The following is an 18,591-nucleotide window of genomic DNA, read 5'->3' on the forward strand; positions in this document are numbered from 1 at the left end:
ATGAATAACTCGATCGCGTTCCTCTCGCGGCTGTTCGTGTCGTTCGTGCACACTTTTTCAAAATTCAAACCTACCTTTCCTTCAAAGATACATTGTATTGCACGCGATGTAAATTTAGCCCGCTAATACACAGATTTTCCTGTCTTTCCTCGAATTATACCGTACCAAAAATATCCCTGGGATAGTTGCGTAACGCACGATGACTGTACGTGCAAGAATCGCGATAATCTCTTGTTATACAATGACGTTACACCTGGTCTGTATGGTTTCGTATTTTAGTATTCGTATCTCTCGACCTTATAATCCTACTGTACCGTATATACTTATGGTCTTGAAATCTCGTAAAAAAATAGTGAGCTTGACAACACGCACGCTTATGACCTTGAATTCTTTTCATACGATAATAAATTGGGAGATATTTAGATCATGCCATTTAACTGAGCCACCCTGTATACAACAGTTTACAAAAGGGTTCGAAGCTTTTACGAATATATTACACGCGCTATGTAAATTTCTCGTTCTATCCAGTTCAAAAAATCTGAAATATTTCTGGCACTGTGGTAAACTATATCTTTTTCAGATCATAGAAATTCTTTGATGCTCATAAATTACACAGCAGAAGTTTTTATTCCAATACATTCCAAAAAAAAAAACAAAAACACGCTATATAAATTATTTTAGATCTAACCTAGATTAGATTAGATTAGATAGAAATAAGATAGAAATTATTTAGATCAACCTAGATCTTTTGAAGAATTGAACAATTCCAAAATTGTGAAATTTGACTTTAAGAGAGAAAACAAAAAGAAAATGCCAATCTTTGAAGAACATTAAAAAGAGATACAAACCATCGATTAACGAATTCTTGAATTTGCAAAAGATAAATAGACAGAAAGAAGCAAAAGAACGCTGTTGATAATCGCTTTTTTAACGTAATTCTTAAATTCTTCCACTAAATTGCTCGACATGGAAGAAAAAGCATAAAACGCGATCGCTCGACGTTCTGGCTTCCATTTTTCTACGTTTCACGACTATATTCCATTTCTTTTCCAGTTTGCTACACCAATGGAAATTGGAATATTTTCAGATGGAACGTTATCGCTTATTACGGTGGAACGCTGATTGGATTTAGCGGGACAGACAGATTTTAATTTCTATTTCCCATTTTCTCTTATTTTTTTAAAGGACTACCGTCTGCGTTTCTCCTCTCGCGCTAATCCACTGGAAAGGAAACGAAAGAACTTTTTGACGAAAGGTTTATAATACCTAAGTGACGTGAAAATCCTGTAGACCAGAAGCGTAATAATTTTGCGCTTAATCGTTCGTTTCACTCGTAAAGACTTTATATTTCTCGAATTCTACCTTTCTTGAGCGGAATAAATGGAAGTTTAAAATTATCTCTCGTCCCGTTCATTCTGAATCTACTTTCGGATAATTTATAGCAATTCAAATATATACAATTTTTGCCATTAAGTAATTTGAGGCAAGCTCTTACCGAAAATTCCTATGGAAAACTACAATTCTGTCATTTTTATCTCCTCGTTGTACAGAAAGAATATAAATAATTCGATCGATTAAGCGTTTTTAATATTCCATGATGACGAAGATTCGACATATTCTTGTTATTTTACCAATACTTTCTACAATACTTTGTGTAATTTCTATTAATTTGAAGGAACGATACGAATAATTTTGTCGATTAAGAACTTGCAAGATTCGACGATAGAAGTTGTAACTGCACCACTTACGTACATAAATCCACCGATCGACGTCAGTGTATCGTACTCGTGATAATAATCGCCCCAAGATCCTCCGAAAGGATCGAAGAGGATCCACTGATTATCAGTGACAGTACCCTGCTAGATAAAGACGCGTACGCATCGACAACGATAGACGGAGGTCGATGGGAGCCGGAAGCACGGTGCGTAGCCGGGAAGTCAAAACTGGTTTGATAAGGAAGTCAAACAACCTTTCGTATTGTCATAGGGTCGTAAACCGGTAATAGGATAACCACGTCTGACAAACATCCTGCAGGCCATCGAGACAATAACCAGATAGTGTCCCAGGCCCAGAAGGCGGTAACAGGATAACCACTTCTGACTGGCGTCCGGTGACAAATCTTGGTATTAGATCGTCCGGAAAGTTTCTTTCGTTTTATAAGGAAATAATGATCAAACTAAAGATCACAACGTTCGACAGATTAGGTTTCATATTTGTATAAAGATGCGTCGTTGTAAAACACGTGTCTGTAAAAGAAAGACACTTTCCGGACAACCTAATATACGAAGCCTATTCCCAAAATCAGCGCTCCACATATTCTGTTATAACATTCTGAACCGTTAAGCTAGAAAAATTTATCAAATGTCCAGCTGGACAAATTATAAAGTACAAATTAAATAATAAAAAAAAGCTCTGTTGGATTCGTATAACAATAGACTATCATATCTAAAGTTCGAATTTCTCACCTTACGTGCGAAGGTTCAAACTATCGCGAAATAATTCAAAGGACGTGAAGAGACAACCGGAGATTTGTTAATTTTACGATCTCCTGTGTCTTCTACGTGACAGTATCATCGCTGTGTACGCGCCTCAAACCGAGGACTCACGAGAGCAAACTGCGTGCCACTGCGAATGTCCATCGTGTATAGCGTAGTAGTCAAAGTAGAAGTAAACCGAGGAACTGTTTAATATCTAATATAAGATACGATGCGATGTTAGCGAGTATGCTCGTGACCTCTTTGCTTATATAACTTCGACCTGTTAATTCAAAATTCCGTTAGAGGAAAGTTTCGACCGATATTAGAGATGTTCAACTGCACTGCGCCTACTTTTATAACTTTATACAGTTTCGAGAAAGAAGAGAGAAATTTCAATTCGATTAGTATACAATATATATTATACATATTTTTTTCTACATATGTTCGTCGATTTTTCTCAAACGGCTTGACCATCGGCATGGTTCCTTTTGAATTCTGCACGTTATATTCTCCCGTTAGCCCCGTTACAAAATTTTTTGTATTTGTTTTTTTATACTATTTTTTTTTCTTTTAAAAATCCAATTTTTACGTATGTTCGTCGATTACTCTGAAGTGGATTGAGCCATAGGGATGAAACATTTCTCATCTTGCGTCAGCAAAATTTGTCCAGTTTGTTCGTTGTTAAATATCGTTACTGCAAATTACATATTACATCACATTACATTATTTTACGTTACGCTATTTCATTGTGTCTGATCGCTTCACCGCAAACTCGTCGCAGGACGCGATGAAATTGGGCAGTTTCTTTAAACCGTGTCCTTTATTACTAACTCCTTGTTTCAAGCATACTTGCGTCATTTCTCTGCACATTGGTCGCAAGAAATACGATTCGTAGCCTTTGCATTTCTGCAAGCGCTCTTTCGTTGTGCGAGATAGTAGCGTTTGGGTCTTACAGAGCGATTCCAACGTTCAAGATTATCGTTCCGTTAGAAAATAATAAAATACAATTTTAAATTACGAAAAAACCGCCAGGCGAACTTTTTAACCATCGAATGCCGCAAAATTCTTTCCTGCTGCGTCTGTTGCCGGGACGACACCTTCCTTTGTGGGAAAACCTCGCTGTCGCCAACTGGTGCAAAGCCTCAAAGCCGGTAGCTCACAGCACGCGTTTCAGCGACCATCGAACGACATCGTCGCGTAAACTTGAGGTTTGGACGATAAAATAAAATAGCTATTAATTTTGTTTTCATTAAACTTTATTACGAATTCAGCAATCACAATGGAATACGCACTGAATTAACATAAATCACAATTCACTCCAACCACGTTATATAAAACCTAGTTGCACTGATACGTTAAGTACGCGACTGTTACAAGGATAGAGACCGGTTGACTATTCTAAGGATACGGAATAAGTGAAGTTTCACCGACGATACTGTGTCTGAGGAAAGCTAGGGATGGGTGTGTCTAAGGACACGGGACTATCGGATTTGTTGATGACAATTTTGGTTAGGGAAGCGAGGGCAGCAGACACCGTCTCCGATTGGATAATAAGACGGTTGGTGGACCAGGAAGGGTTTTTGCCTCCTTCGTGAGAAAGTTGCTAACGGAACGTACCAGACGCGAGGAAAACTAACTTTCCGTGTTAACCCGTGGTAAACAATAAACGTAAAAGGAAACCTAAGACAAGAGATACTCGCTTGGTCCTAAGGACCTTAACTATGAAAATTCCAAGACCCCCGGTGGGTACTTAGGACTATCGAGGGTACGCGCCAAGGATGTGCAAACATCTGGGCGCCATCCTGCCCACAGTGTGTGGCCTGGTCTCTGATGTGAATTGATGTTACACATATACGTAGCAACGTATATAGCGTATCTATACTTCGTACAATTTCGCATCAGCGGCGTGATACCACTGATCGGTCTGCAACTATTTTTATTTGTTTGTGAGACGAATACCGACAGTCGTTCGTTCCATCCTCTGGTCACTTACTGGCGGCTGCGAATAGGCGGTTATCGTCTTGTATTCCGAGTATACGCGTGAAATAAAATCTCACAGAGTCGTTCGGCATCTAAAATCTCTCACGTTATCGTCGGTCGGTCTGCAACGATTTTGTCACGCGTTACGTAAATCGGGCGTTACCGTTCTACGTTTAAAATTTGTCGTTCGATCTTCGAGAAAATGGAACGAGCTCACCGCTTACACCGAAACCGAGCACTGGCCTAATTACCGATACCGGAGCAAATTGCGAGTCCACCGTTCGTGTTGCGAGCACTCAAGTGTTTCTGTGGACTAAGACGCGTCTCCATCCGAGTGTCTCCTTCGATTTCGACGGGGATACTTGATCGATGCGACGGACGTCGAATGGCAGCATTGTTTGATTTACCAGCGCTATTTCTGGCTCTTGCCAACTACTGCAGCAACCGCCATAAACGCAGATAAGGAGACGCAGGAATTGTGCTCGATACGGGATCGCACGTAGTTGCAAAATCGCGAATACGATCAGAAGCATCGTAAGTATCGTTAGTTTGTTTCGGAGCGTAAAGCGAATGCGATTTCGAACGTTGTTAATGTCACAGAGGCATAAATCAGCAATAGAAAAACCAGGGGGCCTAAGGAACATCCTGCGAAACTAAGCGTAGACAGTGTCTCAGGGTCAGAAGACAGTAACAGCGTGGTCACCTTTGACCCGAGCCCTGGCGACATCCCCAGCGACACCTCCTCCATAAGAGCCAAGCCCATAGTATATAAACCTTCGCAAAGTCAGCTCTCGACGTTCTTTTCTAGCATTCTTAACCGTCACTCTATTGAAAATATACAAATAAAAGCAAACCCCAGTAAATGCAACCGTATTACATTTACACTAAGAAAACGGAAACCACCAAATGTCCAATTAAATGGCACGCACATAACGCAAATAAGAACTCCACTAAACACACAACTTACATGGAAACAACGTACTAAATCAATTATAGACAAAATGCGGATAAAAAGAAGACAAATGTACTGACTGAACTCAGCGTAGGGAATAAACTAAAAATCTACAAAACGATAATAAAACCAATTTGTACGTACGGAATAGCGCTACGGGGGACAGCAGCAATGAGCCACATAAATAAACTAGAGTCGCTACGATCGAAGATACTGGGAATAATAGTCAACGCCCCGTGGTATGTCAGAAACGAGTATATACGCAAAGACTTAAAAATACCAGCGGTTAAAGAAGAAATCGGCAGGTACACAGAAAAATACAAGGAAAGAAGGGCAACACGTCCAAACCAGCGGGCTGCCGAAGCGAGCAAAACTCTGATAGAAAGAAGACTGAAAAGAAAACACCCCTCTGACCCCGCTAAAAAAATAAAATAGTCAAATTCGAAGATGGTATCTCGCCGGGGGTAGCCAACCACGTGTTATTTAGCAATTAAGTTAGAAAAATTTACCAAATGTCCAGCTGGACGAATTGTAAAGTACAAATTAAATAATAAAAAAAGAAAAATTTTAAAAACCTCGATATTAGTTATTTATATCAGTGTGAAATCCATTCACTCGTATCTCGTTAGATCGTAACAACGTTTTCTCTAAGATACACGGTGGATAGAGCCGGAAGTCTGGTAACGAAGTTCTTGTCTGCGACGGTTAAGTAGTAACGGACAAGAAGTCGTATATGATCAGACCAAATGGATCTGACACGCGGCATTTATTTCACTTGCAGATAACTCGCGTTACGAGCCTCCATCGAGAGGATGAATCCTCGCTTCTGAATATACTATTTGTCTCTAATGTCTACGTGCGGAAAATTAACTTTGAAATATCACTTCGACATTCCTCTCTTCCGGATCACAGCACCGATTTCATCACCATGTTAATCAGGCAAACTTCGGAAAGTTTGTAATTATATCGAAACAAAGTTTCCTCGAATAGAAATAAATTGACTTCCGCGAGGGAAATTTTAGAGTGAAAATTTTAATGGGCTAATCGTTGACTGTGATATATTTATTTATATAGAATGTCTTAAACAATTCTGTATTTAAGAAGATATATTTAGAAATAAGATTACGATCGTATAACTTTAAAAATTTCCAAACGACAAACAAAATCACAAAAGTTCTATATTTCTGATCACAAGCAAATAAGCGAATATAGGCAAAAGATTTGAAATTCTGACACGAAATCACCTTTACAGCTCGATTTCTCTATGGCATTTAAAAATTGAGGGACAATCTCCATCCGATGGGAATTTATTTTAAGCGTTTCACGGTGAAATTCCTTTTCACAAACTTACGTTGCTTCTATTATCCCTTATCTCTGTCTTCGTTCGCCGCAATCGATCGGAAGCGCGGTACACGCGGAGCTCGAGTGCTTTCCATCGTAAAAATCGTTCCAATATACTTTGCATAATGTTTCAACGATTCGAGCATCGACTTTAATTCCTATGGTTCTTAATCGTGCATCTCTTAAAGAGTTTCCAGTTACTCCGAAACTGTTGCCTCTCATTTTCTCTCTGTTGTATCGATTATTTAAAGTAACTCCGTGTACTTTGTTTCACTATTTTAGAATTGTTTTAACCGTATCCATTCAAAGTCAAAGTCAATAAGGAAAACATAAGGAAATTGTTACGATAATATTTTCGGAATTAATCACGGCTCGAAATTCCCAATATTGCGAGGTATTCCGATTCGAATAACAAACTCGACAATTTTTGTTTTTATTTATCATACGTATGTTTATATAGAAAATATATATGTACTAGTGGTACAAGCGGAAAGGGCGTGATTCTACGCGAAAAAAGAAGTCGAAAATATAGGATAAAAATTTTTCGTTCGAGGCTTTGTTTTCGAGAAAATCGACTTTGAATTTTCGCTCGGTACGCGTCCACTTTATCGCGTCTCGTTATAACGGATCTCACTGTAGATCGTTGTCTCGGTGGAAAAATTTTTATTCTATATTTTCGACTTCTTTTTTCGCGTAGAATCACCCCCTTTTCCGCTTGTACCACCAGTTACCAATCACCCTGTATATTATTTAATATCAAAATCGCCGCTTGTGAGAGTACTTTTTCGAGAAAATATTCTTCATGGGTTACGCGTGGCTGAAATATTTGCCGATAAATGGACTATAAATCCTTTAAATACCACGAAAATCAATATTTAAGATGAATATGTCAAAGTAGAGATATATTTTGAAAGAACAAGTTTATATCTATCACAGCACATAGGGAAAAGTCGATAGCTAGAAAAATGGAAAAATGTCGGACCGCTATAAGGAAGAAAATATCGAAGGCTATCAGCGACTAGAGTTCTAAAAATTTGAAACTCGAGCAAACGATAACTCGAAGAAAAATCGAAGATCGAAAATTCGCTCGCAGAGCAGAATGTTTCTAAATATAAAAATTCTCGAAACGAAATGTCGCAAGAGCGAACAATACGCGTCCATCCGGTCGAAAAACCGACGTTCGAGGCGAGTTAAGGATCTCAAGGTTTCCTGTTCGAGAGCTGCGCGCGCTGTGCGCGCGGGTTATTTTTAAATGTTTTGTAAGTTGCGTTTACAGGCATCGACGCCAACGAAGGTCGGTTATTGACCAGCGTCGACCTCTAAATTCCACTTCGCGCTATCGAAATTCTCTATCGCGATCGACTTCGATCTTTTCTCGCGTAAACGCGTATTCTTATCGCGAATCGTGCGAATAAAGCCTCGTTCGGATTAATTACGGTAATTAATTGGTTCGGTTACGTAAAGGCGAACCTCTACGACAAGACGTCCGCCAGCGTCTTGTTTCTCTCGCTTTCTTTTCTTTCTCTTTTTTTTATTTTGCTCGTCCGAGTCGCGAGACTTTGACAGTCTTGTCAACTTTCGCGTGAACAAGAAAGCTGCGAATATATTTGGGTTCCATGCTCGTTGAAGAGACGTTCTTCTCACCTTGATAACGAAATTTCAACGCTGTGCGAGAAAGCGCGGATGTGTGTCTTTTTTAACACCGTCCAGGGAGAAGATGCGAGATAAAATGATCGTGAACGATCGGAAGCTTGTGTACGTTACGTCGGTTCGTGTATATGAAATGCAGTTTCATCCGTCGATTGGAAAAAATTGCGAAAGTAAAGGATCGTTGACAGAGAAATATTGTTCGAAGGACGTAAAGGAAAAGTATGATTTTATTCACGAGGCAAGTAATTTGAATATTTGCAATAATTTAAATCCTACGATCGATGAAACTACTCGAGATGTATGCTTAATTATTCTCTTATGTCCAATAAAGATATAGTAAATGAAATGGCGAAACCACCTCTGTGTAAATGATCCTCATTGCGGCGAATAAACCGTTGGTCTGTACGAAATACGTAGTTCAACGTCATCGGGTTAATAAAATGAATCGTCTCGAGTCACCGCGAAATGCACCTGCCTAGTGGAGAATTTATCGTGGAATAATAACCGCGTAAACGTTTAAGCCGCAGAATTACGGTGCTTTACCGGCGAGCTCGCTCCTTAATGCACATCGTCGTCGAATAAGGAGGATTTACACGAGGACCGTACGACCAACCAACTGCACGAGGATACACGTTCGAGCGGTAGCAGACGGTTAATGATGTCGGCGAGATCGTATCTGCGACCCGCGTTCGATAATTCCACGCTTTTCTTAGAGGTTCTTCTTCTTCGAGGTGGAAAGATGGATAGATGGTGCGGCCGTGGTCAGGGTAAGTCACGCAGTTGCGACAGGTCGCGTTTCTTGCTCGCTAGGGATGGATAGCAGCGAGAAAAAGCGAGCTCGATGGCGCACGAGACTTGAAATATCGTTTCTCGTGTTGAGACGCGGAAGAATCTTTCCTAAAAAGTTTCTAGTGAAACGTGGATTACGAGCGAAGGATGTGGAGAAAGCAAGAAATGTCATAAGGTGGAATTATCGAGAAACTTAATTGGTAAATGGTTGGGTTCACAAATCGGTGAACGAACAAACAAGGCGATGGATTTCAGTTAGTTCGTTATATGCGTGTGAAAATTATATTTGTATTAAATATCAGAAGGAAAAATGAACAAACGGAATAATTGTTTCGTGTCATACTACTTCCTGTAGAATTAAGCGGCGAGTTGGACTCTACGTGATATCGAAATAAAATAAAAACTGTCTACATCTATTATCAGCGAACAGATCGTTCGGTTATTTTATTAGTACAATTGATAAATTGCGGCTTATAGGCTTCTATCGCACAATAGACACGATCTGAAACAATGAAAGGTCATTGAACAATTTTAAACGATGGAAGATAGTCGTGACCATTTCTTTCTTGCTAATGTTCAAATTAAAAAAAAAAGAACAAATTACAAAATATAATAGGGAAGAACAGACAGAACGAGGGAATAACTTCTCCTTCGAGCCTACGCAATTAAAATGAAAGAGAATAAATCCACGGTTACGTCGTAACTAAGCATTGATTAAAATCTTTTTAGCTCGAAAGAAACTACGTACGATCGGGAAACTTAATGGAGTCCTTTAAAACTTTCCATAGAAAGAAGCAGAAAGAGAGAGAGAAAGAGAGAGAACTTGCGAATCTGGAAAACAGGAAAGAACCGCAGTTCTTATCGAAAATCCAATTCCTATCTCGGTCCTAACATAAATAGGAAGGCAACCTTCGTGAGTAGCAGAAATTTCAACGTCACGACGTCGTTGCGATCTTCCACTGTATCCATTTGGAAAATGTCAATTTACAGTAATACCGTCTACCCTTTTTCATCTCGAAGAATCACGCGCATCTCCTCGAATCATGGAGAGTTTCGCAATAATTTTCCACGCTGAGTCTCTCGAATTCCTCGAGACATGCAAATCGTCGTTTTTCCACGATTAGAATCCTTTGCTTCTCGTTAAAGCGACGATCGATCGAGAAACGCAATTTATATTTCGTTTGGCAGATTAATTGATTCTCTTCGTAAAAATGTTATATAAACTAAAAAAATAATTAAATGCTATAAGTAGCAACTTTATATGGACGTATGGCGTGCGCTGTAAAAAAGATTTCGAAATTTTGTTAACGCTGCAACGAGTGACGGAGAAAAGGATTTATTCGAGATTTTCCACTTGTTCTTGCGCGTACGATCTGCATATGTCGTCCCTTTCGCAATTCTTGAAATAAAACGTCCTCTCACAACGATACTGAAAGATAGACTCGAACGGAGAATCATTCGAACAAACAGTTCTTGGGAAGAATTTGTAAATAACGATGGATCGGTGATACTTACGTATCATTTACTTTCATTAACGACCCATTTCGTCCACAGCCCTGCGTTACATCGTACGTGTGTGTCATTGTATTAGGTTGGGGTTAGGTTGGGGTTAAGTGGGGACACGGAAAAGTGTCTTTCTTTCGCAAACGTGTCTTTTACAACAGTGCACCTTCGTACAAACGTGAAACCAAGTCTGTGAAATGTCGCGGTGTTTATCTCGACATAACAAAATGAATCGTACGTAATTCGACAAAATAACATAAAATAAAAAAACATTGTGCGTCTGTTATTTGCTCATAAAACGAAAGAAACTTTTAGGACAACCTAATATCACAAAGGCAAGCCGAAAATGGTCGAAAGAAGGTGATTTAGTTATCGAAAATTTGTGAAATATGAGAAAAAATGAGGAAAAGCTTGACGAATTTGTTGCATCTTCTTGCCGATGGGACCAAGTAATTACGTTATTTTTTGTAATTACGTGACACGATCTCTTGGATGCTGTGTCCGTTCAAAGGAATTAATCCGACTGGCAAAAATTAAGAACGCCACGGAACGAATTTATCGTCGGTCGTTGACTCGTATTTACGACCTTCCCGTGAAAATCTCGACGGCACTTTGACATTCTTTCGTTCTGTCCCATTCTCCTTCTTCCCTCTCATCTCTCACCCCATTTTTCTTCTCCCTTTTTTTTCCTTACGCCCGCTTTTACTCCTCCGTCTTCTCGTTTTTGTTTCTTTGGTTTTATGTCTCTTTTTCTTCATTTTTTTTTTTTTTTTTTTCATAAATCGAACGATTATCTCGAGCAACGTTCCGCAACGAGCGTTTTGCTTTTATGTTGTTCCGTGCTCGTATTATCTGCGCTGACTGACTTAACGGCCTCCTCGAGAAATAGTGTCAAGGGATCAGTGTCATTGTCGGGTCTTCCACGCGGAGGCTACGCTTTCGCTCCTGGTAACAAGATCTTTCGACGATGATTGCGCACGATGTGCCCGCGAATATTTCTCCTACTTTTACTTGTTTATTTATCAACTACAACTTGCGAGTTATTTGCGCGAGCCACGCCTTCCCTCGTCCCTCGATCGTGAAAGACGAGAATCAGCTTTAAAATAGAATTAGTTAATATTCACAAATGTTATTTCGATATTTTGTTCTTTGGAAACAAAAGGACGAATAAAATGGAACATATCTATAATTCAATTATATTTGAAGAAGCGTGGAGAGCTTCGTCTGCAAAATTCCTCGCCGATAGAAAGACGGAATACGTTTCCACTTGTAAGATTCTTCGTTGTATACGCTGTATAAGCGATCAATAAAAATATCGTTTTATTTCATTATCTAATTGATGGAAGAATTTATCGACGATCGTTTTACGTTTCGCGAAATAAAAGTTGTTGAAAATGGAACGGCACGAGCAACACGAGCTGTACACCCCATCTGCGTGCACGTGTTTCCCTCTAATATTTCTATTCGCGTATTCGTCTCGCATCCAGGCTTTGCCAGTTGAATACCGAAGGCAGATACGAGTAAATAAACTGGTAAATTTATGACAGTAAATTTCCGGCCGGTAAACATATCTATAAATTATCAACGACTTCCACCGGGGCGAAACGATAGTTGGGCTGTTCCAAGTACTTTCGAAACAAAATCGATTCGCTCTTATGAAATCCGAAGCCACGTTAAATTACCACTTTTACGTTACTTTCTACCACCAGTGATTTACAAGCGATTTGTAAACGAATCCCACCAATTGGTCGTGGTGTTTCGAGAAATTTCAAAGGCTCTCGCGTTACGAGCACGTGCGTAAGAGGATTTTTAACATTTTCTCTTCTTTCAACTCTCGATCGTTACTGCCAATTTATTAGTTGTAAAATTGTCTAGCCCTTAACGTTCCAGCTGTGTCTCTCAAATACCGCCAAAAGGAAGTAACGCGGTGAAAAAACAAACAGTTTTCTACCGCGAGACCTGTGAACGCAAACCCGGTTTGCATCTCAATGAATGTTTTAAAAAATTCCACACGTTACTCGATTACAATTAATATAAATATTGCGATCAAAGTTATATTACTTCCGAGATGGATGAAGATTGTTCCGAATTTTATTTAATATTATTATTTACACGTAATTGTAGCGTTTAAAATCTGACACTTAAAAGCTTGCAGGTCCAAGTATGATGAGAACAAGTTGGAGTTGCCGGTCGATATTCACAATTAAAAATCGGAGCGTTAAGGGCTAGATTAGGCTAGTTGAATCGAGATTCTATCAATGATATGTATCGCGTGAAGCATAGAATATGTAAAAATACGAATAACACGAGGCAAAATGAAAATCACAAAGACATTGATCTTTCGTATTGAACTAGATATTGGATTGGCAACTAAGTGATTGCGGATTCTGTCATTACCACCTAATAAATTTTAACCCAATAAATTTTATACCGACCAAATTATTATACAGGGTGGTTGATAACTGGTGGTACAAGCGGAAAGGGGGTGGTAATTCTACGCGAAAAAAGAAGTCGAAAATATAGAATAAAAAATTTTTTTTTTTAATTTTTATAGAATAAAAAAATTTTTATTCCATATGTTCGACTTCTTTTTTCGCGTAGGATCACCCCCTTTCCGCTTGTACCACCAGTTAACAACCACCCTGTATAAATTATCGAGATATGTATAATTTTGTGCGCTAGACTAGATTAGCCGCGTGGTAGTGACGCACGTATGTGAATATCAGTGTATGGAATCATGTCTGTGCACAGCATCTCGAGAAACAGACGAATGCAACTGTTCCGTTGTAATATGGAAAGAGAGCGTCGAGACGCGTGCAAATGTATATCGACGAAGATCCTGGAAATCCTTTATTAGATAAATCTAAAACTATTTTAATATGAATTCTAAGGGTAATCTTAGTGTTTCTTTACTTTTATTTCGGCAATTAAGATCCACAATTCTCAAGGTAAATTCATTTTTTGATGTTCTTTCGATACTTTTTAACACCTGAACCACGCAGTTGATAACGAGGCTTCTTCCAACGAATTATAGAGATAGCTTGTTGCAGCAATGTCTTTAAAATGGATATTTTCGCGTGTTAGGTTGAAACTGCCGCTCAGACGCGTATGTTTCGCGACTTAATAGCCATATAGGTTAACCGTGAAACCCACAGGTATAATTGCCAGTAGCGCAAATCGTCCATTATTCGAATTTCGTCGTTTTATTCCTGAGAGATCTTGGCCGGAAGTCACGAATAATGGATATGGGTGAGAATTCGTGAATGAAAGCGCACAGCCAACCGTATGCTCGCGTCAATCTTTCCCTGCTCGTGAAATAATTAACGAAGATCCTCCGACTCGCTCGTTTAAATAGCGATTAAATTATTATTTCGAAGTTGGGATTCTATTCGAACGAATTGTGTTAAAAAGACGACAGATGTTAAAATAATTGAAAACATTACAATATTTCATTACTATTCCAATATCGAATGATTGTCTATAAATACGCCTGATTTTATACTTGTTTTTAATTAGTTTTATACCATGGACTTGGTTAAAATAATTATTAAAAACTAGAAACTAGATACGAGCAGTAATAATTCATTTCAATAATTCATATTTCAAATTCACATGATTTTCCAATCGTATTGAAACACTTTCTTATGTAATTAGAACATCTGATCTCGTAAAGAGCGCGATAATTGACCTAGATTATCAGAGAAATGATCAAAGTTTACCGAAATTTCGCGCGGCAGGTATTCTATGTGTAAAACAACGATACAGAATATTTGAAAAAAAATGTGTAGAAAGTAAAACATACAAAAAAAAATAATAAATTTGTTGAAAATGACAACGTGAGTTCGTGCTCGCCATCCATATGCAGATGCGTTAGTTATAAGAAATAGTAACTAAAAGATAATCCTAGTTACAATCGATAGGCTTAAGATCCTTTTCTGTTTTTATCCCTAGTTTTTGCAAACGCGTGCAATAAAGGTTTTTTTAGCTCACAACGGAGTGATAGATTTATCCATTCGATAAAATAATAACTATCGTGATCCTACCTCTGAGTATAGAAATAACAACAAAATTGCCATATGTCGATCCCTACAAGATTCCTGATTTAATCCTCGTGCAGACAATTTGCTTGTATTATCATAATCACAGCTATAAAATTGCAAACTTGAAATTACGAGAATAAAAGTATAATACCACATATTCGTATTTAAAGAAACGAGAGAACACAGATAAGTGAGTACTTATATCGACACGTTTGCGTCCTATTTAACGCGAAAGAGCACCAAATGACGATTGAAGCGAGGATTATAGTCGCTTCAGCGTCGAAATTTCTCTAAGAATAATCCGGGACGGAAAATGATGAGGAATGAACGCGAGTAGTCATCGAAGATATACATATGTACAATCGTAATGATGTATTTTTCGCATGAAATGTTACATCACTAATTGGACAGCTGTTTCAATCCTCGGATACAAAATATCGATGTTCCGTAGATGTTTGCGACTATGCGTACAGATGCAACGAGAACGGTAGAAAAGTATCGACGAGGCATATTATTTTCCGTGCCTATATCGTGTACATATATATAAAAGGGACAATACATATATATTAATAATTGTTATCGATATATTATGAATATATATGTAAATATATCAATTATATCTTAATAGGAATTTTATATGTTATTCCCTGTGCTAGATCTGATTTCTAACAAACATACACTTGTACTACTTCTCCATTGAATAGAAAGCTCGATTAATATAAACTATTTTTCATATTTGAAATCTTTCATTTTCCATATTTATAAAATGAATAATTTATGTCGAAAATCCTGAACGAACTTGAAAAATGTTTAATTCACGTTTCAGGAGACATACTAAAAGAAACGTTTTAAAGATTTGCTGTAACAGTAATCTGACGATATAACCATTAAATTGGACCCTTTTGTAATTTAGAAACGAATACTTTTTGCACCTCTCATTTACATGTCTCTTAAAACTTACGATCTCCTTCACCTTACATAATATCTATATTACATGTTAATTAAATAATATCTATATTAAATATGTAACTAATTTTATAGTATACTTGATTAACGCTATAATTAAAAAGCAGACGGGAAGAATAAATATTTCCACATTGCGATACCTAAATACAAAAATTACGCAAACTAAATAAGATATAAAAATATCAAGTAGAATATATGGTAATATAAAATGGAAGTTAAAATTATTCATCATTATCGGATTGTTATTAAAAAAAACTCATACCTCGATATTTATCCCCTTCCAGAAGATCACCCGGTATATATGCCCAAGTTTACACAACATCCGCGTCCGCATACATCGACTGGTACTAGTCGTGTGTTTCATGTTATATTCGTATATATCCGGTTTCATAATGGACAATCGAGATCGCAATAAAAGTATTGGCAAATAAGATTGATGCAAAAATAAACGACGTTCAACCGATCACAATGATCAATTTTTATTTTTGAACCCGCCCGCCGCGATCTCTGTGTCGTACTACGTTCGAACACGTTCAGTATCCAAAACGGATAATCTGTACACACTCGTAACTTCACTGGCCATTTTAACCGTATCACCCAAGAATTTACGATCGATTATGTATTTGCGTATCCAAAATCTCGGCCGTGATCGCGCCTTATTTCAATAACGACATAAATCAAAAGTTTCAAACATCTCCGGGCTATTTTCGCGTCAGTGCACGCGAGAATAGTTTACTTTGACAATGTTATACAGCGCTGCTGATAACAGTGATAATAACGATTTATCAAACGGTGGTAATAACGAAGACGAATAAGTAATGATAAAACAGGTTAGGAATCGATGTATATCGAAGTATCGATAGTGTTGAAAATTATAGGTTAGTCCATTAATAATCCTAACTCTATTAAGGACCAAGATTATAGTTTATCAGATAGCGTTACAAATGCCTTAATTTCTTTACACCGTAAAAACCGTAAAATTGAAAAAATAGCGACAAAAAGGATATTAAAGTTTCATAGATACGATATTATAAAAACAGAATTCGTTGGTGTAATTCGATTATGAAAAATTACAAATAAAATACCGCGTTAATGCAACGTTGGCCCTCGATGAGTTAATGGTCAAATAAGAAATAAAGTAATCACAGACGAAACCAATTTTGAAAGGAAAATTAATGTAATACACAGTTCGAAACGCTACGCCGATACACGTTAGTTTCAGACTTGTTACTTTCGCGGTGGCGCGCGCAGGGATACTGTCAGAGTATATAGAAATATCGATCGACATATCGAATCAGGTATCGAATAATCGAATCGCACGGACAATAATGAAAACGATAAAACTTGAAGTTCTCAAAGTACAAGGAGCAATTTGTATTCGTTTTTACAGTACGCAAGTATATTGCTCCACGTGTATATAAAGTGTCACATAAATCCGATACTTTCGCGGGAATACATATATATCTACGCGGATCGAAATACCGGTGATCCATGCGCAGCGCCATACTGCTCGCGAACCTTATACACATACAGACATGTCAAACTTTCCCTCACGATTAAAACGATATAAACGCCCAAACTATTACGACGCAAACATCATGAAACCCTTACACAAAACAGGCTCGCAACAAAATTAGAAATTTCACAGTTACATACCTTAAGAAACAGACTCGCCAATAGAACGAACACTTCGACCGGCAAAAGCAGCTTTCCCGCACGTTTCTCCGAAAACTGGACGCGCGCGTTTATAGGCGTGTACACACACGGCAACAATGGACAGTTGACACCTCTCGATATCCTGTGACGGGGAATCGATCGGAATCGAGATAAACAGAGATCTTTGTCGGATAAACGGGCACGATAGCGGACCAGCCACGGGACGGAATAACAAACCGAGTCCACTTTGTGTGTCACCGGTCAGCTTCCGCCAACTTCACGCCTGTGTGCCGGTTTTCTCAGCGATCCATGATAAATCTCGTTCGATTCTTGTTTAATTTCCGTTAACTTGTCTACGCCAATCAGTTGCACATATATGTATATCTATACATATATAAAATATTATTTATAATATTGTAGATAGATAATATATCTATATGTATATATATATATATATCTCAACTCTGCAAAATTTCTCGACAGTCAAATTAGCTTTCGAATATATATGTACATATATATATGTACATGTATGTGTGTATATATATACTCTTCTATATGTTCAGAATAAATCGAGACAGAGTAAGTGAGGCAATATACGTATACATATATACACAAAGGGTGTGCGTTGACAGCGAGAACGAAAAAAGGCAAACACGATTAGCAAACGATGATCGGCGTGAATGGGAACCACGAGCGAATTGACGGGCACACGTCTAACACCGTAGTAAAGAGCACAACACCACCAGCACGACGACGGCGACGACGACGACGGCGACGGCGAGCGACGACGACGACGACGGCGACGCGGCGGCACGAAGACGACGACGACGACGACGACGTTGACGGGCGCGAGGTCGGTGAGAGACTGGGCGACACGCGACGAGTCACCGTCGGCGATGAGTGGAGTCGCTCTGACGAGGATCCTGGGGCCATCAGGCTGCCCGTGAGGGGGTGGAGGCGCCGGAGCGTTTGGGGTGGGAGGGAAAGCAGAGAGAGAGAGGAATGCCGCTCGGGGGCGAGTACACGCCGCGCCGGGTGCGGGGAGTAAAGCGGCGGTGAGGTGGGGACCACGACGTCGGCGTCGGCGTCGCTTCTTTGCCGAGGGCGTGGTCCTGATCGCGGCTCTTCGCGAGTTCAGAGATACAGACCGGATCCGATACCGGCGCTACTCTCGACGCTGTAAAATTTCTCGACAGTCAGACTAGCTTTCGAAGACGACGATCCATAGTTTCCAGAG

At 38.9% G+C, this 18,591-nt stretch overlaps 1 protein-coding gene across 6 annotated transcripts in view; it reads right to left on the bottom strand.

Moving 5' to 3' along the window:
- LOC117234160 (receptor-type tyrosine-protein phosphatase kappa) overlaps window positions 1–18,189 on the bottom strand; it is a 107,437-nt gene extending 89,248 nt beyond the window's left edge. The window contains exons 1-2 of one of the 6 annotated variants that reach the window (XM_033495100.1): window positions 18,075–18,189; window positions 17,355–17,738 (exon numbers count right to left, since the gene is read on the bottom strand). Coding sequence is in view for 1 of the 6 variants with exons in the window: in XM_033495096.1 (XP_033350987.1) it covers window positions 15,961–16,089 (129 nt within the window). In the remaining 5 variants the exon portion in view is untranslated. Of the gene's footprint in view, window positions 1–15,960; window positions 16,568–17,354; window positions 17,739–17,965 lie in introns of those variants that run through there. The other 5 variants (XM_033495101.1, XM_033495098.1, XM_033495099.1 and 2 more) reach the window with 5 other exon arrangements.
- Between the last annotated feature and the right edge of the window lie 402 nt (window positions 18,190–18,591).

This window comes from Bombus vosnesenskii, unplaced genomic scaffold (genome assembly GCF_011952255.1).
Source record: "Bombus vosnesenskii isolate JDL3184/JDL3185 unplaced genomic scaffold, Bvos_JDL3184-5_v1.1 scf7180000013302, whole genome shotgun sequence".
NCBI lineage: Eukaryota > Metazoa > Arthropoda > Insecta > Hymenoptera > Apidae > Bombus > Bombus vosnesenskii.